This window comes from Schistocerca nitens, chromosome 8, assembly GCF_023898315.1.
Source record: "Schistocerca nitens isolate TAMUIC-IGC-003100 chromosome 8, iqSchNite1.1, whole genome shotgun sequence".
NCBI classification, from domain to species: domain Eukaryota; kingdom Metazoa; phylum Arthropoda; class Insecta; order Orthoptera; family Acrididae; genus Schistocerca; species Schistocerca nitens.
Window position 1 is genome coordinate 385,441,034 of NC_064621.1, and position 24,519 is coordinate 385,465,552.

Genomic DNA, 24,519 nt, shown 5'->3' on the forward strand with positions numbered 1-24,519 from the left:
CCCCCAACTCATTTTTTCTGAGTACCACCTCCCAACCCAATTTTCCGCAGCTCCAGTCCCCCCCCGCCCAGCCATCCTTCCCTGGTGGCTCCCCTTCAAGCAGTTCTCCTCTGGTAGTGCCCCACCTCCCTCACCCATCCTTCCCCAGTACCTTCTCTGAACCTATACTTCCCTGCTTACCTGGTAGCTCCTCTTACCCCACACTTCCACGGTAGCTCCCCCTCACACCACACTTCCACAGTAGCTCCCCCTCACACCACACTTCCACAGTAGCTCCCCCTCACACCACACTTCCACAGTAGCTCCCCCCCAATCCACTTTCCTCAGGTAGCTCCACCACTAACCTACTCCCCCCAACTCGCTCTTCCTTTCCCCTCCCCATTCATCTCACTCACATTATTTCCCACCCTCTCCCCACAAACTGTGCTCACTCTCATTTCTTCTCACCCCCTACAAACTCTGGTCACTGCTCATACAAACTTTGCTCAGTCTTGTTTCTTCTTACCCTCTAGTAACTACTCCCACTCTCGTTTCTTCTCACCCTCTACAAATTCTGCCCACTTTCCTTATCTCTGCCCTCCCCCCCTCCCCTCTCTTCCCACTCTCATTTTTTTCCGGCCCCCTCCCCTCTCTTCCCACACTCATATTTTTCTCCCCCCTCCCCTACACTCTGCCCAACCGCCACCCCCCCACACTGTACCCACTCTCATTTCTTCTTGGCCCTCAATTGTCCATTCTCGTTTCACCTCCCTCCCACTGCCACTCACTCTGTCTATTCTCATTCCTCCACCCCACCCCACCCTCACTGTCTCTGGCCATTCTTGTTCTTTCCTCCTACCACAAACTCTCTATTCTCCATTTGCCTTCTCGACCCCCCCCCCCCCCTCTCTCTCTCTCTCTCTCTCTCTCTCTCTCTCTCTCTCTCTCTCTCTCTCTCTCTCTCGCGTGTGTGTGTGTGTGTGTGTGTATATGTGTGTGTATTGCACAAAATCATGACTCTGAACTCTGATATTGTGTATTTTGTCACAGAGACTGAATCGAGCAGAAGTAGTAGAGAATATCATACAGGCCACACCTGGATTGCTGGATGATCCTATAGCAATTTCCATTCTACAGGAACCAGAGTTGCTTGTGCATCTTGAGAATGCTGACACTGTTAGGAGGTGAGACGAAACTTACTGCTCAAATTTGAATACATTGTATGTAATATTTTAAGAGAAACCGCTGCCTTAATTTACTCCAGTTGTATGACATATTTTGTCACATTCAATGGATTAATTTTTGTGCTGAGTGCTTATCAACAAATGGGATGTGAAGGATATAAATAGCTTATGTAAAGAAGCCGCCTCTTGTTATAATGAGTATTTTGCGTTGTTTGACAGGTTTTTTGAAAGAGACTGATTGTGAAAACTGGTTGCTATGTCTGTGGAGCAGATATTAGTAAAATGTATGCAACATTTGTGGCAGAAGAGGAGTGTGTAAATAGCAAATGACAAAACAAACATAAAACATGGCTGATAGATTGGTACACTTCAACACTTACAGTGAAACCCCAAACTAAAGAATTCTCTTTTAAGAAAATCCTGCTTTAACAAATATATCCGTCCGTCCTGACAAAAATCCCATAAGAACGTGTTGTTCCTCACCACTTGTAGTAAGCCCCCTTTCTAGGAAAGGTGAGCTTTTAAGGAATAAACTGGAAATGTTATGCAAATTAAAAAATCCAGTTTTTACACAATTTGTAACAAGTCTGAGTGAGTTTAAGATTTCTTTCAGCTTCACACAGGCCGTTCTTTGTATCATGTGATGCAGTAAATGATAAGCAGTTCAATCAATTGACATATTCCTAGGTTGTAGTCAATTACTCGACTTCCATTGTAGGGATGTCAGAAGATGTGTTGAACGAATTTGAAATAGATTTCTGCCCTGCCTAATATGTGACTTAGGTCACATAATCTGAAGTCACTGAGTCTACAAAGTGAGAATAGGATAGTTGTCTGTTTATTGAAGTCTGAAAGTTATACATTTTACTTTTGTGGGATTATGGCCTGCGAATGTAGAAAGCTTACGAGGACTAGACTAAACTGTGACCTCTTGATATCAATGATGTCTGTGAAGGCTACTTTTTGGTAACTGCAATTTTTGGTTGCAGTTTGTCACAATTATAATCACAGTTTACAAACTCACAACAACATTTATAGCAGTTTCTGTGATTTAACTCCCTAACCATTACACTTTTAATTCGTTGCAAGTAGCAACTAATAGATATTGGCAAGTAAGTTTTCTGAGTGTTATTTCTGGCTTGGTGAAGTGTGTCAGTGCAATGGGAATGATATTTTCTTGCCTGTAAGGTGTGCAAACTGAGTATTTCAAAAATGTGTTGGTGAAGCATTATGCAGTTTGAAAGGGACGATAAATATACATGAAATACATTTCAGTGAATAATGAATATTTCATTCTCCATTTTTTTAAAAGCTCATATCCCTAAATTTTCTGCCAAGTAGTAGTTGATGGAGACTTGTTTATACATGTAACATTGATGATATGGAAGTGTAAAGAGAGGCAAGTACAGATCTTTTGCTTAAAAGTTGACATCAGGAATCGTTTAAGTGCAATACTTGAAGATAATCACAGAAGTTTACACGTGTTGAAAATAAGATAAGTCTTGTGAATAAACTATCGTTAAACATTTGGTATAAAAGTTACATACTGGACCTGCCCCCCCCCCCCCCCCCTCTTGTGTTTTCAATTATCTAAAATACAATTTGAACTTACCTTGCAGTTTTAGCTTTTATTTGGAAAAGTGTGTTTAAATATGGCATGAACATAAACATTAGGCCACGCTATAGGTTAGTCAGTTAACCACAGCCTCTATTTGGCATTCACGTCCATTTGCTTCTCCAACTCTCAAACAAATCATCACCATTCAACCTAACCTAGACCTCGGGCTATGCTACACAACCAATATTTGTGAGGGGGAGGGGGGGATGAAGCATCCAGTATCACACTCTAGCCAAACATATGAGTGCCTGCTACCAGGTAAAACACCAAATGTTACCCTTTTCTCATAGCATATTAGCTTCTTAGTTAATTTCTTTGACCCTAGTTAAGTGACACATCCATGCATGAGATGCAAGGTTTTTGGAATGAAGTACAAACATCAGTCAACAGAAGTTACATGGCTTTGAATTTTAAATGCTGCTTTTAATTGCTACTTGCGACTGGTCAGTGAAAACACAGCCAGACTTGATAGTGTGGCACTAGGCTCTCAAAAAGAAGTATTAACTACAGCCAACATACAGCACATAGTATTAATGTTAAATGCAATGTTTAGTTGTGACAGTAATCACAGTCAGATACTGTAAAGCTGCTATTGTGAAAACTGTGACTTCTCATTCACTGTGATTAATAACAGATAGGTATTTCCTTACCCACCCCTAAAGCTTATAGTTTAACCAAAGCTGATCATCTCACTGAAATGAATGATGTGAAAGACACATTCTTAAAATAACTAAAACATCTTATAATTCTTGATATGTATTTGGTGTAACAAATAAGTTTTAGCACTTTGTCATTTCTCATAAACATATTTTCAATGAAAAACTTTTATTACAATATACTTAAAACCTAGATCATAGCTCTCCTTTTTGCTAGTAATGTTCACTAATCTCGTTTCATCTCTCTAGTTCTATGATTGGTGCTATAGAATGCGTATTCGTTGTTAACTTCATTTTAACTTCTACTAATTTACTGTTTTTTTTTCTCAGTGCTCCTTTTATAAGTTTTACTTATAAGTTATTGATTATCTGCAGAACATCTCCGCTTTGCAGTGTATAGTAAGATGAATAGTTTGCTGCCATGTATTTAAACAGTCAGTTGGTACCACTTTGAATTGTTAATTGTTACATCACTAACATTGTAATACATGAGTACCTGTATAGGAAAAATTAAATTATATTTGTTTTGGTTTTCCATATTATATTAAAATTTGTTGCCTCTTTAGGTTTAATGAGGTAATCACTGACTAGTTGCTCTGATTTACCCTACCTTGTACATAGACCATTTATAGTTTATTTAAATGAACATTGCTTAATCATATCTGCGGAGCTACGTGCTGCGAGGTAATCACAACCCTATATCTTCAGTCACAAAGTTGTAACATCTGCTTTTGCATTTGTACATGTATTGACAGGTCTCTATCATTATCCAGCACAATCAAAGTAAATCACCCTATAGTTTACTAGATTGGAGAATTTTTCACAATTGGGAAACAAAATTCACTACTGCTACTGTTCAAACACCTTCTTTGGTAGGAAGATACTCCTCAGTCCCTTATGAACCTGACAATGCTATTGTGCCTCTCAAAATCAACCCCCATAACATAGTATAGGTCATCCCTTGTGTGTTCTTCATCGCTACAGCCCTGGGTGAGGCTTGGCTTCTTCAGTGATCTTCCTCCACATTTCACGGTTGTTTGCTGCTCTTTTCTACCCCTGGACTCTGATACTGGGGAGATCCAATATTACGTCATCAATCCATCTTCTTCTAGGTTTCCCTTTTTGCCTAGCTGAATGGATCACATCTTTCATCACTTTTTCTTTGCAGTTCTATCCTCTGCCGCACTCCCCATGTGTCCTAGCCATTGTATTCACAGTGATTTCACAAATTTGAAGGAGGAAAGAGCATGACCAAAATCTAGCGACCTGCCTTACCTCATGCACATACCGATCATCTCCCCCCTTCCCCTCTTTCAGCCCATCACATCCCCATAATGCAGTTTATATAGCATTAAAATAATATTTTTAGTATCTGGCAATTTTTCCAACACCTCCAACGCACAAACTGTTAGTCCATGAGAGGATAAAAAATTAATGGGCACTTTCTCGTCAGAAATTGAAGTAATTTAATTTTGTACTGGGAACCATTTTTACTAGAGGTCACAGCTTTTGATGTTACTTAGAGGAAGAGAGAGAGAGTGTGCAGTGGGGAGCACTAGATTTAAATTTCCCCCATCCCCACTCCACCTTCCTCACACCCCATCCAGTTACAATTTTTAGTACATTGTTCGTGGAACTTCCACGTACCACTGTACAAAAATTTGTGACTACATGAATTTTTCCCCCTAATTTTCTTTGTTGACTGGATTACACCCATAAGCTGGAAAGCAAGGGAGTGAAGAATGTCGAAAAATTGGAAGAAGACAACCAGATAAAGAAACGGAAGCACTTGGAAGAGTCTGTATGTAGACAGATGTTGATTTCGTGTGCCAACACATTTGCATGTATTATAGCAAGTGTAGTGTGTTCTTTGTTTCAGTAATATTATGCATTTGTTGATGTAACAAGGGGAGTGCCTGAAGAAATTGGCAATATACCGTTTTTACCCGATTATAAGATGACCCTTATTGTAAGACAACCCCCACCGCCCCCCCTTTTTTTTAAGATCCTCCTTAGAAAAATTTATTTTTAACATATTCTGAATAATCAAAATTACAAACTGTTTATTGACGTAAAGTATACACTTAAAATGTTAAAATTATACCTATTCTGAATTTGTCATTTGTTGATTGTCTACATTTTGATAGTACAAGAAGAAATAAAAGAAATGAAAAGAAATGGTTTACATTAATTTGTAGGCCATTTTCTTTTTTACTTTCTTCACTTACTTACCATGTTGTCTATGGTATCATTATTTTTAATTATAGTCATCCTAATAGCACACCTGTGAAATTTATATCTCTGTTGTCACAAATATTTGGCTGTTTCTGTTGCATATTTTGTAATTTCTGAGGTTGTAGGTACCATGAGACCTGAGAGCACAGCTGCTTTTATCCAAATACATATCAGATTTCACTCCTATCTGAATGTTACAGTGTCTCTTGCTTCCAAACGTTATCTGCCTGCCACCCTCTCACTGACTGCATTAAACCAACAGCTGACGTACCCCGTTTTGTTCCAATCAGTATCATGTTGAGCATTGACAAGGTTGCAGCATGAAACACATAAGTATGCTACTGACTGCATCCTGACTTTTACCATCTTCCGCAGAAATGAATTCCAACAATAGCAACTAAAACCTAAATAAAATATGGCATTCACAATTCACTCTTATTTCCAAACTTTTGCTCGTCCCATGATTTACCAACATCTGTTAGTATTATTTCCACAATGGTCTCACCACTTTAATGTAGTCTCACAGCAACAATTACAGTCAGTTTAATACATTTTACTTCATTTGTTAGACATTTCATTCTGAATTAATTTTCCTTTGTATTTCATCTGAATGTCACCATCATGTTCTAAAGCTGATTAAAAGTTGGTAACATTTTTACCTGTATTCCAGTACATGAAAAGGACCAAATTTCTCAATTGTGACCCAGTTAGTAGTTCATTACAGTCTCTCATAATCAAATAAAATATTGATCTGGCTTCATAATCAAGTAATGTTTTTCGAAGGACAACATTTCCACTTTTGAATGTTTGCACACTGTATTTATACATTTGTGAGAACTTTTACTGCAAACCTGTTCAGATATAACAACACTTTGTAAGAGGAAAGAAGTTAGTGCTGTTTCCTTCTGTGTTTCGAAAAATTTTCAAATAAGTACAGCAACAGATTGTTGTATTGACTTGTTCATAGTTTCTCACATTCACTTGCTCTAGTGCCACGTGAGTGAAATGTGAAGTGACTGTTCAAGCAGCAACGACACTGTTTCGAGTACTTCAGAGTATCAGGAAATTTTGCACCTGTCCAAACATGAGTATCATTTGCTTGGTCCTGCCCTTCCAAAATTTTCAAAATAACACTGCATGTAACCTCAATATCAGAAGCTTCATCTGCAAGACAACCTCTTACAAATGTTAACCTCAGCAGCAACAGTTTAAGCTGTGAATATAAGATGACCCTGTATTTTTCGAATGACAAATTTGGGAAAAAACTTACGCTTGTAATCGGGTAAATATGGTAAATTATTATTATTATTATTATTTTTTTAATGGGGCCAGATGTGTGAGATGGATGTAGAGTTGTTATTGCAGTTGAACTGTAATAGCAGTAATTATAGTAGAATGTTTTTTATTGAGTGTACATGAAAAAAAGCTTTTAAGATGTAATAATTTGTCTATTGTTTCATCAGAATTGCAGAAGCTCATCCGGCACTTGCGGAAGCAGCTGGCCATATTGCAGCTGCTGTACAGGAGGAAGCAGCGACCAGTTCTCATCCTACAGATCTACCTGGCTCGAGCTCTGGGTATTCGTACTCTCTCGACGGGCTCAGCGATGATGACGAAATGGATTCTTCTCAGGTACTGAGTACTTCGGAGTACTCATACTACTCACTCGACGAGCTCAGCGAAGATGAGGATGTGGACTCCTCCCATTTATTGAATTCTTCGGATTACTACTACTGGCTTCAGCATGGAAGCAGTGATAGTGAAGATGGTGATGATGTTGGTCAGGAACTAGGTGCCTCTCAGGTACAGGGCACAAATACTCGTCATTTCTCTGACTCAAGCGTCACACCAGACTCATCAGTTCCGAGCTCAGGCAGCTCAGAGTCACTCCATCGAGTCAGTGATGGCTGTGATACACATGGGACACACGACTCGCAGGTACTACTTTCATCTGTGGTGCGTTATTAATATTATGCCACTGGGAATTTCTTGTCTATCTGCACTTCATCAAATCCCAGAGCTTCACTTTTTCTAATTGCGAGTGTGTGCATGGGACAGGAGCATATGTGAAATGTGCTTGTGATATCTCAAAGCAGTTCTGTGCTTAAAATATCAACAGTAATTTTGAAAAACAAATTAATCTTTAAACACTTGTGTAACCAGCATAGACATTTTCCGAGTACGCTGCAGCAGTCTTGAAAGCACTGGTATGGGTAATACCAAATAGAATACCAAAGAGCACAGTTTCTTAATGAAGTTGTGAGGATTGTTTGATGTGCACAAAGGAGTGTTAGACACCTTGACATAAAGCAGGAAGAATGTCTTATTGTCAGTGTCAGTTTGCCACACACTAATTGAAAGTGTGTAAATGTTTTCACGTAGACGTGAGTCAGCTTTGCTTTTATTGTTATCTGCTGGAATAATTCAAACATAATATTTCATCTGCTGTTTTTGTCCATAATGTAGTCATTGTTTTTATTTTCTTACATTGTTGGACATTTTTGCTGTGTTTGGCATTTTTGTGGAACATGCCGTTATTTTAAGCAACTGATAGATCAAAACAATTGGAGGGAGAAAAACGTTTTTTGGTGTATTCGGAAACCTCTTCTACACTTGAATAAACTAAAAATGTGTTAGCACAGTGTTCTTTTCTAAATTTCTGATTATTTTCATTTGTTAAGCTGGTATTTGATGATATCTAACTACTTCTGAAAATTCTTTGCTGTTTCAATTTCAAGACAGATTTTTAAAATTATTTTGTAAAGTAAAATTCTGTACATCACATGAGCCCTCATCCAGAGAGTTGTCAGATTACAGTTCAGTCCACTGCTTCCCTGAATCCATTAAGGCAAAGGCAAATGGCAGGATGATTCCTTGGAAAAATGAATACTTTTCCAATCATACAATGGAAAGTCCTGTATAGAATAACAGTGATATGGGAAGGATAGATTGCTACTCACCACATAGAGGAGGCATTGAGTTGCAGATAGGCACAATGAAAAATACTGCTAAAATATTAAGCTGTTGGACAAAGCCTTCTTCTGAAACAGAACACACACACACACACACAGTCACACTCACTCACACACTTTCCTAAAAACACAACTCACTCACACATGGCCACTGTCTCCCATGCAGTAGTGCCCAGAGGCTCTCTCTCTCTCTCTCTCTCTCTCTCTCTCTCTCTCTCTGCGTGCGCACGTGTGTGTGTGTGTGTGTGTGTGTGTGTGTGTGTGTGTGTGTGTGTGTGTGTGTGACATTTCGGAAGGAGGGCTTTTTTGCTTGGAAACTTAAATGTTTAGAAGACTCTTTTATTGTGCCTGTCTGCAACTTAGTGCCGCCTGTATGTGCTGAGTAGTAATCTATCCTTTTCATATTTGTGCTTTTCCAAATCATAGGCATCAACAATGGGGGGTGGGGGACACAGTTGACACCTCCTGGAATCATGGGCACAGATTTTTTTATTCTTTACAGAATTCTCACAGATATCTAGATATGGTTCTCTGTCATTGTTAAGATGAGTGCGATGTAAAATTGTGGCTTTAGTAATCGCTGTGTAACTTAGGTTTGTTTGGTTGTTAGGCTGGTGAAGGGGAATTATGTCTCTTGCTTCATGCAGAGTAGCTTTGGCACCGTACTGCAGTCGAGGTAAATGTGAAGGTTTATGAAACACGTGCCCGAATACTCCCCAATACATTCTCTGCCTCTACCTCATACTCTTCTTATACAGAAATAGCCATGCTGGGAAGTGTATTCTGGCGAATATTCCCAGAACAAAATAAAAATGGCTGCAATATTTGTGGCCAACATGTCCCCAATTTCCATAAGAACATCCCTTCTATTGTAACACAACTTGAACACAACAGTGGTTTACTGTATACCTGGTCAAAGAAGACCTATTACAGCTTGCCAATACCATACTATTGTTTTATAATAGCCGAGTGATCATAATGGGCTCTAAGAAGCATAGTTCTGCAATACTGGAGATGTGTTCATCACAAAGAGAAAATACCATTTTCTCCACATGAAGCGAGAAAATAATGAGAGTTTCAAAGCAGAAAAGTTTCTCTGCTACAGGATTCGGGACCTTCTCAGACTTCTTGAAGTGCCAGCTCAAGATGCAGTTAAAGAATTATGCATTCAGCAATGCAGGTTTCATGCCATCACAATAGCATATCATACTGAGAAAATGAGAACTACCATATTTAAGTCCTAACTGCTAGGAATTGGTTGTACCGGCCAGTTTGAGGTGGTTATACTTCACCCAAACAACCAAAACCTGTTTATTAAACTTAAATTATGCTGATCAATTTTTAAAAAATATAGAATTTGTGAAAATAACTCAATAAACACATTAACATGAGTTAACATGAAATTTTGTAAACAAATAGTGTTAACAGATGGCATCAAAGTTGAACAGCTATTTTTAACATGTCTCTGTTTTGAACATTATTAATCAGTGACATGTATACTGGTTGTTTTTGTCAACAGGATTGTTCTCAAGTTTTCAGACATTTTATGTATTTCAGATTTTTTTTTTATTTTCTTTTATTTTCTTGGGTCAATCTCTTGTTATTGGCATATAAGTAAAACTATGTTTTGTGAATATTTCTTTATTTATTTTCTAACTCATTGGGTGCATCAGATTTAATCATATGTGAGATGTAGTTTCATATTATCAAATCTATTATGGGATATTGATATTGATATAAAAGACGGGGCACATCATCTGTCAAGAGTTGCCTCACACTATCCCTCATCACCTTGTGCCTCCTTCCCTATCCTCTTCTCACCTCCATTTCCCAGGCAACTGCTCTCACTAATTGATAATCAGCAGTCCCACTACAGCTATGTGTGCGTGCATTTCTGTGTATGCATAGCTGTACGTTTCTCCTGCCACCAAACTTCACTAATTCCCTCTATATCTAACTTCAAATGTTTCCATTTCTCTGTCTAAATTTTCTAACCTATCTCCAAATTAATGGATCATGCATTCCATGCATGGACATGCAACTTTTAAGTCACAATTTCTAATGATATCTATGGACAAATTACAAAACACTGGGGCATTTTTAATAATAGTTGATAGGACACGACTAGGTGACCTTTTTCTCTGTAACTGAAATCATTAATTCCAGTAAAAACAGAAAGCAAATTATGTTTCTGGAAGGTTATATTTTTTATAGTGCTACACACTCTTCTGTTGGGAAACATGAAAGTGGAATTTTTTTTGACAGATGATCAATTAATGTAGTTGTATTTCCTTACAGATTTGTAATCATGTCTCACGTCTGCTTTCTAATTTATACAAATTCTGCATAAGAGACTTAGATATCACATTAAATCTGCCCACAATCAGTTTAATATCTTTCATTTATTACACAGTGTTACCAGAAAAGTCTGAATTTCTGCAAACAGATATTTAGTTGTGATTTGAAGTATTTTGGTGTGATATACTACACACTGAAGAAGTGTTAGGTTCCCCTGATGATTACGATGATAAAAATGTATTTCATTGAAATGTTGATTATCCTGGTTATTTTCAAAGCACCTGTTCCTTTGTAATTAACTGTAATCGAGATCTGAAATGATTTTAGGTAATACATCTCTGCCATTAACAATACCAGTAAACTTACATTTAGTACCTACACCTCCAACAGGTTCAAATTGAGTTGAAATTATCAGTCACATTCCATCATTAAATCTGTATAGCTTTTTAAAGAAGGGGGTATATTTTAATAATAGTTTGAATATCTATATTCTTTGCGCAATGGTTTTTGCACGTTTCCTTCAGCAGCCATTCCATCCTTAGGCCTTGTGTTACAATAACAAGCTGCAACTTACAAAATAGGTTTTGTTTTTAAATTTCCAGTAATTTTATGTGACTACGGCATGTTGTTTGTGTGTTTCATGAAATTATTTCAATTTCAATTCTTTATCTGTTTCAGTCCTCTGATTCTCAACCCCGAGGTAGCGACTTATCGAGGCAACAATCTTATTCAGCAATTACTTCAGCACAGTTAGCTGCTGCCCTAGCATCAGCAACAGGTAGAAAAATACAAATTATTTATCACTGTACTAATTTTGTTTCATTAGCAGTTTATGCTGTTTTGTGCTTTTTTTCCATGAACCAATACATTGTAATAACATGGTTCCTCTTAATGTTGTAGTGTATGTAACTAATAGTTATAATTTCGTTTCTCATTTGTTGTGTTTTCCCATTTTATCAAATATGCTTATACAGTCTATCAAATGATGGAAAATCCAGGATGGATTGTAACAATATATGAAAAGGATAGTTGCTACTCACTATATAGCGGATATACTGAGTTGCAGAAAGGCACAACAAAAAGACTGTTGGAAAGTTTGTCCTCCAATGCCTTTGTCAAAAGTAGACAACATACACACACACACATTCATGCAAATGCAACTCGCACGCATATGACCACAGTCTTTGGCAATTAGAGCTAGAGCTAGCAGGCTCCAGCTGTCAGAGACTGTGATATTAGAGAATATTAGACATGGACAATTTCATTGTTATTGGATGCGGAGGGCACTTCATTCAGTGCAAATATCATGTTCATCCACTGACAAATTTTGAATGATTTAATTTTCACATTACAGAGAAGCAGAACAGCTGGCCATTCTTCAGGAGACAAAATTCTTGTGTAACCAGTAGAGAAATTTAACAGTGAAAAAGCTATTCCTAGCTTTCAGACTTATCCATTACTTCCTCAAGCAGGAAAGAGGGGTAAGTTGAGAAAGATTGGAAACGAGGGACAGATAAGATGTTATGAGAACGAGGGTTTCATTTTTCTCATAAAATGTGCATAGCAACAATGAGAGAATTTTGCTTCCTAAAGCAGGGTGTATGCATCCCGGTACAAACGGGTATTCGGGGAAAAACCAGGAATGTTTTCATCTGGGAGAAAACTGGGAAAAACTCGAGGATTTTTTAGAGTTCCATGAATTTTTCATTGTTTTAGTTTTCAGTTAAATTTTTGTAGTTTTGACTGGTAAAAACTGATACTCTAACAAAGAATTTTACTTTAGCCCATGACTGCAGAATAATTCTGCAACAATAAAACATAAACAAGGGAAAAAAACAACAAAATAAAACTTAAGTTGCAAAGGAAATGCACCGTTTACAACAATGTCAAGGGCTTTGGGATGAAGACTATGCAATACTTCATAACAACAAACTGTTTCTGATGAGCATGACACAAAGGTCTACATTAGGTTCATTTGAGCAGTTGCCAGTGGCCTCATGCGCACATGCACAGTTGAGTCTCCTATGAGCAATACCTTCTCCCACTTCAGGCTACTTGAAATGCAGCTACTAGCTAGCTACCTGGAAAAATTTTTCTGGTGCGCTCAAGCTGCCAGATTCGCGCATGTGCAGAGCAGTTTGAGTTGTGGGGAGGGGGAAGTCTCCACATGACCCATGTTTACATTTAGTGATTTTGCTGTTTCCTCTTTGTTTACAGCTCTTATGTCAAATCAAAATAAAATGGGTTTCTGTGGCCAGGAGCTACCAAGTGAATTACAATACATTCACATAAATATGGAAGTGTAAAGTGTGTTATTAGTTTTAGTTTTCTGTTTTTATTTTATTTCCAGGTTTTTGGCAGTCAGGTATTAATTGCCTTGCACATCAATGAAGTTATTTTTGTAAATTTGCTAAAGAAATATGGCTTTTATTGATCTTTTCCACAGTGGCAGTCAATTTATTTGAAACACTATTGGGTAGTGTCAACTGTTTGCTGAATTTAAAGTGCATGTTTTTATCTTATCACAAGCATGGCATTATGCTGTAATAAAGAACCAAACATGAGATAATATGGTACTGGTACTCCAAGCAAATTTGCAACCCACAAACCATACTGAAAAGCTTAATACCATGTTGGGGCCTACTTCTTTGTGAATCTGGACATAACAAAGGTGCATTTTAAGCTGAATTGTGCGTTTTAGTTTGGTTTACGAAATTCCAGTGCTTTTGGAGTTTCTTCTGATGTCTTGTTTTGTTTGTGACAACGTAAGATCTCTTAATGCTATGTACGTAGGAACAGATGGGCTTCCTATGTCATGTTAGCTGCACACTCACACAGTAATGCCATTTTCTGCTGTCACAACTGCTGAAACAAATTCTAACAGGTCACAGGAAAATATTACCAATGTTGGTTTGAAAAGCGTTACTTTCAGAGTAAATTTCATTTTAAACAAGATGAATTATGTTATTTGTGCAAACATGCTTTGAATTTAAGTCACAGTGTGTTTGATTCCCATTTAAAGCTTAACATTTTGAGGGCCAGCCACTTAGAAGAATTCCAAGGCCAGAAGGCTAGACATTTATGTCAGTATTTGAAATCTTACGGACACATTTGTCTGAAGTATTTTAAGGTGGAACACACACCAATAACACCAATATTTTATGTCAAAGCTTAGCTTTTCTTGCAGTTGTACTATGTATATTAATTTAAACCTTTAACTTTTCCTATCTGTGTGTCAAGTTACTGAACAATGATGGTGCTATTGGCTGACTACATCACGGGTCTTATGCTCTGAATATCTGCTGTCATTGGCTGGCGAGATCATGTGACATGATCTATGATTTGCTTACAAAAGCGCATCACAATCTCGATTTCAATGCTTATACCTCATAACTTTTGACCAAAGCATTCTTGAGCAAAGAAAACATACATTTACACAAGCAAGCCCTCATCATACACACATGACAACTACAACCAGCAGCTCTGACCAGAATGTGACTGTCAAGTGAATAGCAATCTGGAGTGGGATGGGGAAGTAGGAGTAATAGCAGGGTACAGGCGAGGGCAGAGAAGAGCACTGTGTGGCAGAGCATGCAGGGACTTGATCACGGTCTGACGAGAGTGCCAGGTGCAGTGTCAGGGTGAGAGGGGAAGGATTGAGGAGCAGAAAAAGATAGGAGCAGGAAAGGGGAAAGAACGGTCAGGTGCATTGGCAGAGGGCGGCACACAATGCGGTGGGGAATGTAAAAAGGGTGGAGGTGATAGAACAGAGGGGGTGGAAACTTTTTGGTGAAGGCTGTAGGAACTGTGGATTGAGCCTGGGATAATTTCGGAAGTGGAGAATATGTTGTAATGGTAAGGTAAACCTTTGACAGGAGGGGATTGGGAAGTGCTGGGTGCAGGTCCTGCTCAGGTCTTCCACAGGGATATGATCACAGTGTCAAGAGATTGGGATTGGTATAGTGATGGACAAATATGTTCTGGACGTTGTGGAGGTTGGGTGGGTGGTGGAATACTGCTTTAGGATCCCGAGTAGGATGTCCCTCATTTCACGGCAGATGGCAGATAATCAAAGCCCTGACAAAGGATGTGGTTCAGTTGTTCCAGTCCAGAGTGATATTGGGTGACGAAGGGGGCATTCTTTTGTAGCTGGCTCTGGGGGTTGGTGGGACAATTGGGGGTGTTTGGGAGAGAAGGTGTTGTGGCTGTGAAGGAATGAAGATAGGGTGACATGACCCTAAGTCCAGATCATGAAGATATCATCAGTGAACCTGACACAGACTAGGGGCGTGGGTTTTTGGGAGGCTAGGAAGGTTTCCTCTAGAGGCCCCTTAAACAGGTTGGCATAGAAGAGTGCCTTGCTGGTGCCCTGGGCTGTGCTGTGGATTTGTTTGTGTAACATCCCTTCAAAGGAGCTACATGTTAGAATAAAGGTAGCAATTTGTATGAGGAATGAGGGGGTGCGTTTGGAGTCTGAAGAACATTGGAAAGGTAATGAACAATTGCAGCAAGATGTGGGTATGAGTGATGTTGGTGTATAGTGAAGTGGTGTCTGCAGTGACCATTAGGGAACCAGGAAGTAAAAGGTTCGGGATGGTCGGTGAAGGAAGTGGTTGGTATCTTTGACATGGGAGGCAAGATGACTTGCAGTTTGTTGGAGGTGTCCATTAGTGAAGGCCAAAATCCTTTCGGAGGAGCTACAATAACCAGCTACAATGGAGCATCCAGAATTGATGGGTTTGTGCATTTTGAGGAGCATTTAGAAGGTGGGTGTGCAGGGTGTCATAGGGGTGAGGAGGGAAATGGATTCAGGGGAAGGGCCCAAGGCTTTAAGCAGGGATTGGAGGTTATTTAGAAACCTGCCTCTCCCAGTCCATCACCTGTGGTATTTCCCCCCTCCCACCTAACCATATTTCCCCGGTCCCTTCCTAAGAACACTAACCTTTCAGCGGAAGAAAGGATAGCTATACACGGTCTCAAAACAGATCCTCATTGCAGACAAAGGCTCCACCACTGTCGTGATCAGTCATAGTGACTGTGTGACAGAAGGCCTCTGCCAGTTGTCTAAGTCGCCCACCTGTAAGCTCTGCCAGAGTGATTTCATCCCAGATGTCCAACATAATCTCCATTAGGTAGCATTTGGCGTTGTGATACTGCTGTGTGCAGTGTGATTACTGTTGAGTGTAAGAAGTCTGAATGTACTTTGTAGTGTAATTTTAATCCTGTAACTCACTGTCCTAGAGTATTGAACTTTGACCTACTTTATTGTTTGATTATTCATCTGTTGTGAGAAAGGAATGTGACTACAAGTCCTTCTTTTTCAAAAATGAAATTTCTTAAGATTTTTGTAAAATAATATTACTTGTTTTGATGCAAATAACCATTGCTACCTATTGGTTAAAGAATTTTCTTTTGGTTACTGCCAGATGGTTTACACTGTACCATATTTCATTAAAATATGTAATAGATGATAAAGGGAAACTAAGACTAAAATGTGATCACTACAATAATGCAAGAAATTTAAATGTGTATAGAGGTAAGTGCTAAACATGTTTATGATAAACTGAAAAATGTGGAATCTTAAAAACATAAAAACTTTGGTCATTTCCTCTAACTACAGCTATACAGTAATACTGAAAATACGGAGTGATCCAGTGAAATGCTCCCAATTATCTGATTAAAATTTATTGAAACTGCAAATAATATATGCAGACATTCCCCACATCATTCTGCCATTTAGGTTATACAGAATAATGTTCTGTCATAGCTCAGTTAAGGTGGTCTGAACATTTTTAGCTCAAAACAGAACAATCCAGACACACATGTAGTGTTAATTCACAGAGCTCAAGCAGGTCTCTATTTAATTCTTACATTGACACTGTACTACATCTCCTTGCATGCTTGAATAACAGCATCCATTCTGTGAATACATGGTAGAAGAATGATTTGTGTGTTTAAAGTAAATCCTTAATTACTGTTCAGAAGAGCATGTAGCATTCTCTGACATACATTTTGTTGAGCATCCCCAACGTCTGAAGTCTGTCAGTGATAATAAACAAACTTTTAAAGTGGAACTGAAGGATTTTCGCCTGGCAAACCTACTTTATGTCTATGTAATTGTCTTGTGTGGATGTAATTCACAGAAGTGATGGTAACAGATAATATGTTTTGTATATGGTTACTTTACATTTTAGTGGGGATTTGTTATTCTGTGGAAGGTCTCCAACTTTTCAGTAAATGTTTCTTGCAACATGGATCCAGTTTGTGAGCGCTCCAGCAACTGAGTCATTTGATAATGATTTTTCCTGAGTGATTGAATTTATCAGTTGACTTTGATTGTGCTTCATCTGTTTCACCATAACTTAGTGTGCCATAATTTGGTGAATAACACAAATTAAATTTTCATCCCAATGTTTTGGATTTCTTACTTTCATCTGCAACATTTGTTTCTATCAATAATCTGTTATTCCTTTTCGTAGAGGCCTCATGATTATATCTATGATAGGAACGAACATTATTGATAAATCTTGGATTTCAAATCATGGAACAAGTAAAAATAAACACTCATCTTAGGCAGTCTATCAGTACATAGAGGAGAACACGTGACACAATAATCAAATCAATGAGTGTGGAGACTGGTGACCCTTCACCAAAACCAGCAAAGTTTATTTCAGCTGCTGGAACTCAATAGAAAGATACAAATGCGTCTTTGAATTTAAAAGAAGAAAAATAATCAAGATAATGTATCTGTATATTTGTGTGGGTCTTGGGAGTTTAGGAAGAGGTGGTACCATCAGTTCTGCCTACTCCCACTTACAAATAAATTGGTGCCAGGAAAACATCCTGAGTCCATTGTACAGTTGATGTTATCCATAGATGTGTATTTTGCAGAACTTGCAGACTTCCTCTTCATGGACAGAATTGATTCCCTGGATAAACTTTCAAAGTGCATAAATCTAAAGAGTAAATTTTCACCCATGAAACAGTCTTTCACTGCCATGTTAGGAATGTTTTATGTTGGTGTAGTTTATATTCCCAGGTCTACTTTGTCATGTTGTTGGAGAGCGAAAATGTTACGGGAGTGGTGAGCCCAGTTAGTGCTATGGTAAACCTAAGAAACTGACTGGTAGGGACCACCAAACTGTAAAGTGAACACTACAAATAACTCCTTAGTTACTGAAACTTCCTGGCAGATAAAGAGTGTACTGGACTGGGACTCAAACCTGTGAACATTGTCTTTAGTGGACAGGTGCTCAATTGACTGAGTTACGTAAGCACAACTCATGATCTGCCCTCACCTTCACTTCTGCCAGTAACACTCTTCTACATTCCAAACGTCACAGAAGTTCTCCTGCATACCTAGTGACACTAGTGCAATTGTTTCCAGAATGAGTTCCTTCAGGGGGCCTTAGATATTGTTGGCATTTATCCCAAGGACTTATGCTGTGCGGCAAAACAGTCAAAGAGAAGAGAGAGATGAGGATTTGAGCTGAAATGAGATAACTCTTTTATCTTGTGAGCTGTTACAGTTGGTGAGAAGTTTAATAGCTAGAAAGTTAATCAGTCAAAATCTTGAAATAAATATGAAATTATGTTTCAAGAAAGGCAGCTATCCCAATCGGTGCCAAGCCAGGGGCCATCAAATAAACATTATAATGTTTTCATGACAAGTTTACTGTCTACACACTAGGTGTAAAATGAACAAGTTACTATACAATTATCCCTCCAGCTCCAGAAAATATTGAAAGGTTGAGAACAATAGTGAAGATAAGAATTATTAAGGAAGACATATCTTCATAACATTTGTGGAACTGCAAAACCTTCACAGTTTGAATATATTTGAGGCTTAAAAACTGAAGAGAATAATGATGAAACAGGTAAAAATTACAGGAATTATTTGTTGTAATGGTTGTAAGTGAAAAGTTAAAACTTCGAGCTGGACTGGAATTTGAACCCATGTCCCTCCCTTCTGTAAGCAATGCACTACCAATAGTGCCACCTAAACACATTGCCAACACTAACTCAAAGCATGAATTTGTCACAAGCTCTTCCTCTTATGACATAAATGGTAGCACATTGCTCACAAAAAGGAGGTAACTGGGTTCAAATCCCCATTCAGTGCCTAGTTTTAACTTGTCACATAAATTGTCACAGATAAAGTAAAGTAATCAATTCTCTGTAATGACCCAGAGGCTGTGGGTAAACAAAAAACCCGATTACATCTTGTGTCTTGTAACAGAGTTATTAGAGCATCTCTGCAGAACTTGGAAGTAAAAGGAGGGAGGCTTGTGATACATTGAAGCTTTGAGTTGGTGTGGGAAAAGATCTTTTATTATAGCTTAACTGCCGATCCACTACATATGAAAGGCAAACATCATTTGTCAAATCAAGGTCTGTTGAATAAATAGTTTTAACTTGTCACATACAGTTTAGTTTCATTCTTTGCATGTTCCGTATGTCATAACTGCAACCTCTCACTGTAATGTGGAACATGTGTACTGAATTAAAATACATTTCTTCAGAGAATTATGTATTTGGCAAAAACGCGCGTGCACACAGATGCAAAATAATAAACAGGCCCGGGAAAAGAATAGGCCTCCGGTATGTTCTGCCAGTCGTAAAAGGCGACGAAAAGAACAAACCACTAATAGGGCTAACCCCCCTTTTAGTGTGATTACTTGGTTCAGGACAGAACTAAAGAAGCCTCGGACAAGCGCCGTCATGGTCGGGGACGACGCTTGAACCCTATGCCCGCACACAATGGTAATGACACTGCTAGCCAACTGGAAAATGATTTAAATCAAAATAGAGGTGTTTTGCAGGATATGCTTCCTGCAACCACCCTAGAAGGAAAACAAAGACAGAGGATGAGATGGTCAGATGTTAATTGACACCTCATGTTCTGTTATTACCAAGCAACAAACCTAGGAACCAACACAACTGGATACAGATCACAAGTATACACAACATTTATTACCAGATACCCGGAATTAAAATTTTTAACAGAACAACGACTAGCTGATGAGATCCGTGTAATAATAAAAAATAACAGGATACCCCAGTCAGAATTAGAAAACATGAAACAACAAGTACAACAAATACTGGAACAAAATAATGTGCAATTAGAAGAAGAAGAAAATACAGTAATTGACTCAAACATCCCAGAGCAAACAAACAAAGAACAACAAGCATCAATTAAACAATCAGAGGAAAACGAAATCTTAAGACAGCCACCAGCAGAAGTGCAAATAGAACATGAAGAGACACACATGTTAGATATAGAAGAAAAATTTCAGTTGACATATATACAATACAAAGACACAAATACAGACATTAGACCATTCTTGCATAGACCACCAAATAACCCACAAGTCGAAACAACAATAAAAACTATCAACACAATCATACACAACAAAATAAATGAAAACACAACTATGGAAGAGTTACAACTACTGGTTTATATAGGAGCACTCACTACACTAAATATACACACTAGGCAGAGATCAGAACCAACCAACACACAGAAGAAACCCACAAAACCAGCATGGCAACACAGGCTACAGATCAGAATAGAAAAACTGAGAAAAGACATCGGACAGCTAACACAATTTATAAGAAATGAAATATCAGACAAAAAACGAAAAAGGTTAGGTAAAATCTCACAACAAGAAGCAATAGAGCAATTAGATGAAAAGAAGCAGAAATTACAAGCATTGGCCAAACGACTTAGAAGATACAAAAAAAGTGAAAATAGAAGGAAACAAAACCAAACATTCAACACAAACCAAAAGAAATTTTAGCAGACAATAGATAACACACACATAAAAATAGACAATCCCCCAAACATAACAGACATGGAACACATCTGGAGCAACATATGGTCAAACCCGGTACAACATAACAGGCATGCACGGTGGATACAAGCAGAAACAGACTCATACAAGATGATACCACAAATGCCTGAAGTGATAATTTTGCAACATGAAGTCACCCGAGCAATTATTTCTACGCACAATTGGAAAGCCCCTGGAAATGATAAAATAGCAAATTTCTGGCTAAAGAAGCTCACCTCAACACACTCACATCTAACTAAATTATTTAACAGTTACATTGCAGACCCATACATATTCCCTCATACACTTACACATGGAATAACTTATCTGAAACCTAAAGATCAGACAGACACAGCAAAGCCAGCTAAATATCGCCCCATAACATGCCTACCAACAATCTACAAAATATTAACTTCAGTCATTACACAGAAACTAATGACACATACAACACAGAACAAAATTATAAATGAAGAACAAAAAGGCTGCTGCAAAGAAGCACGAGGATGTAAAGAGCAACTGATAATAGATGCAGAGGTGACATATCAAGCTAAAACTAAACAACGGTCTCTACACTACGCATACATTGATTACCAAAAAGCTTTTGATAGTGTACCCCACTCATGGTTACTACAGATATTGGAAATATACAAAGTAGATCCTAAATTGATACAGTTCCTAAACATAGTAATGAAAAACTGGAAAACCACACTTAATATCCAAACAAATTCAGATATCATCACGTCACAGCCAATACAGATTAAGCGTGGAATATACCAGGGAGACTCATTAAGTCCTTTCTGGTTCTGTCTTGCTCTGAACCCACTATCCAACATGCTAAATAATACAAATTATGGATATAATATTACTGGAACATACCCACACAAAATCACACATTTGCTATACATGGATGATCTAAAACTACTGGCAGCAACCAATCAACAACTCAACCAATTACTAAAGATAACAGAAGTATTCAGCAATGATATAAATATGGCTTTTGGAACAGACAAATGTAAGAAAAATAGCATAGTCAAGGGAAAACACACTAAACAAGAAGATTACATATTGAATAACCACAGTGACTCCATAGAAGCGATGGAAAAAACAGATGCCTATAAATACCTAGGATACAGACAAAAAATAGGAATAGATAATACAAATATTAAAGAAGAACTAAAAGAAAAATATAGACAAAGACTAACAAAAATACTGAAAACAGAATTGACAGCAAGAAACAAGACAAAAGCTATAAATACTTACGCTATACCAATATTGACCTACTCATTTGGAGTAGTGAAATGGAGTAACACAGACCTAGAAGCACTAAATACACTTACACGTTCACAATGCCACAAATATAGAATACATCACATACATTCAGCAACAGAAAGATTCACATTAAGCAGAAAGGAAGGAGGAAGGGGATTCATTGACATAAAAAACATACATTATGGACATAATAGAGGGAAACATTCCACGTAGGAAAAATATATCTAAAAACAAAGATGATGTGACTTACCAAATGAAAGTGCTGGCAGGTCGACAGACACACAAACGAACACAAACATACACACAAAATTCAAGCTTTCGCAACAAACTGTTGCCTCATCAGGAAAGAGGGAAGGAGAGGGAAAGACGAAAGGATGTGGGTTTTAAGGGAGAAGGTAAGGAGTCATTCCAATCCCGGGAGCGGAAAGACCTACCTTAGGGGGGAAAAAAGGACGGGTATACACTCGCGCGCGCACACACACACATATCCATCCACACATATACACACACAAGCAGACATCTCACAAGCACCCAACGTGCTCTAGAAGGTGTAAGTCAACTACCCTGGCCAGCAAGATCTCCGGATCTGTCCCCCATTGAGCATGTTTGGGACTGGATGAAGCGTCGTCTCACGCGGTCTGCACGTCCAGCACGAACGCTGGTCCAACTGAGGCGCCAGGTGGAAATGGCATGGCAAGCCGTTCCACAGGACTCCATCCAGCATCTCTACGATCGTCTCCATGGGAGAATAGCAGCCTGCATTGCTGCGAAAGGTGGATATACACTGTACTAGTGCCGACATTGTGCATGCTCTGTTGCCTGTGTCTATGTGCCTGTGGTTCTGTCAGTGTGATCATGTGATGTATCTGACCCCAGGAATGTGTCAATAAAGTTTCCCCTTCCTGGGACAATGAATTCACGGTGTTCTTATTTCAATTTCCAGGAGTGTACAAGTATGCACCACAAAATGTACTGGAGAATGATGAATACAAATTATACTGGAACAGAACCATTATAACAGATAAAACACCACCACATAACAAACCTGACATCATACTCACCAATAAAAAGAAGAAATTAACACAACTAATCGAAATATCCATACCCAATACAAGAAATATACAAAAGAAAACAGGAGAAAAAATTGAAAAATACATCCAACTTGCTGAGGAAGTCAAGGACATGTGGCATCAGGATAAAGTTGACATTATACCAATTATGCTATCAACTACAGGAGTCATACCACACAATATCCACCAGTACATCAACGCAATACAGCTACATCCAAACTTGTATATACAGCTACAGAAATCTGTAATTATTGATACATGTTCAATTACCTGAAAGTTCCTAAATGCAATATAACATATACCATACAGTTAAAAGGAAGTGACGCTTGATCAAGGTCCGCGTCACTTTCCATTTTTAACCAGACTTAACGTCTGAGAAAGTAAAGAAATAATAATAATAATACACATTCTGTGGAATAGCAGGAGTTGTGAAGCAGGTATTATTTCAGTTTGTGTTTGAAATTAATTAAAAAATCTATTGAATTGTTTACATCACTGTATAGGGGGTCCAAGGTTTTTGTGTCCCAGTTCTGCATTTCTTCTTGTTCCACACTAAGATCAAGAGAGGGGTAGTGTAAGTTCATTTCTTCTTCTAATATTTGTAAATGTTATTTTTATTTTTGAACTGTTTGATTGTTGACAGAAAACTCCATACTGAAGTCAGTGTACTGTTGTCAGTAGAAACAATTGTTTAAACAGCAGATTAATAATATGTTTCATTGACAGAGAGAAAAACAAAGGAAATAAGAAACGTTAGAGAACAGGGATTGAAACACAGGGCAAATTGTCATCATACAAGAATGTTCCCATGTCACTCTCTTTATAGTTGAAGGTAAAAAAGATTTTTAATTGTTTTTCCGTGTAATGGAGATGCTGCTTACTACAGAATTAGAATTGGTTGTAAAGAAAATAAAGGAGATTCACAAAATTAAACAATGAAAAGTCCAGGACGGAAGGTAACAATATTATGAAAACAAGATGCTGAGTTACAGGTAGGCACAACAAAAAGACTGTCACAAAATAAGCTTTCGGCCAAGAAGGCCTTTGTCAAGAATAGACCCACCCCCCCCCCCCACACACACACACACACACACACACACACACCTGCAGTCTCTAGCAGCTGAAGTCACACTGCGAGCAGCAGCAGTGCATGATGGGAGAGGCAGCTGGGTGGGAATAGGAGGCGGCTGTGGGGAGGAGGGGGACAGATAGCAGGGTTGGGGGTGGGGGATAGTGAACTGAACTGCTGCTACGGAGTGCGCAGGGAGGAGGTGGAAAGAGGGTAGGGCAGCTAGGTGCAATTGGGATGTTAGACGGAGGGCTGGGGAGAGGTGAGAGGAGAGGGGGAGGTAGTGAAAAGGACAGAAGTAAAAAGACTGGGTGCATTGGTGGAATAGAGGGCTGT

The 24,519-nt window shown here is 38.5% G+C and overlaps 1 protein-coding gene across 1 annotated transcript in view; it reads left to right on the forward strand.

The window, feature by feature from the left end:
• Window positions 1–24,519, forward strand: part of LOC126198917 (ubiquitin-like protein 7) — a 67,372-nt gene that overhangs the window by 31,835 nt on the left and 11,018 nt on the right. Inside the window, exons 4-6 of the mRNA XM_049935544.1 lie at window positions 1,030–1,163; window positions 7,136–7,304; window positions 11,621–11,720. Coding sequence (XP_049791501.1) covers window positions 1,030–1,163; window positions 7,136–7,304; window positions 11,621–11,720 — 403 coding nt within the window. The remainder of the gene's footprint in view (window positions 1–1,029; window positions 1,164–7,135; window positions 7,305–11,620; window positions 11,721–24,519) is intronic.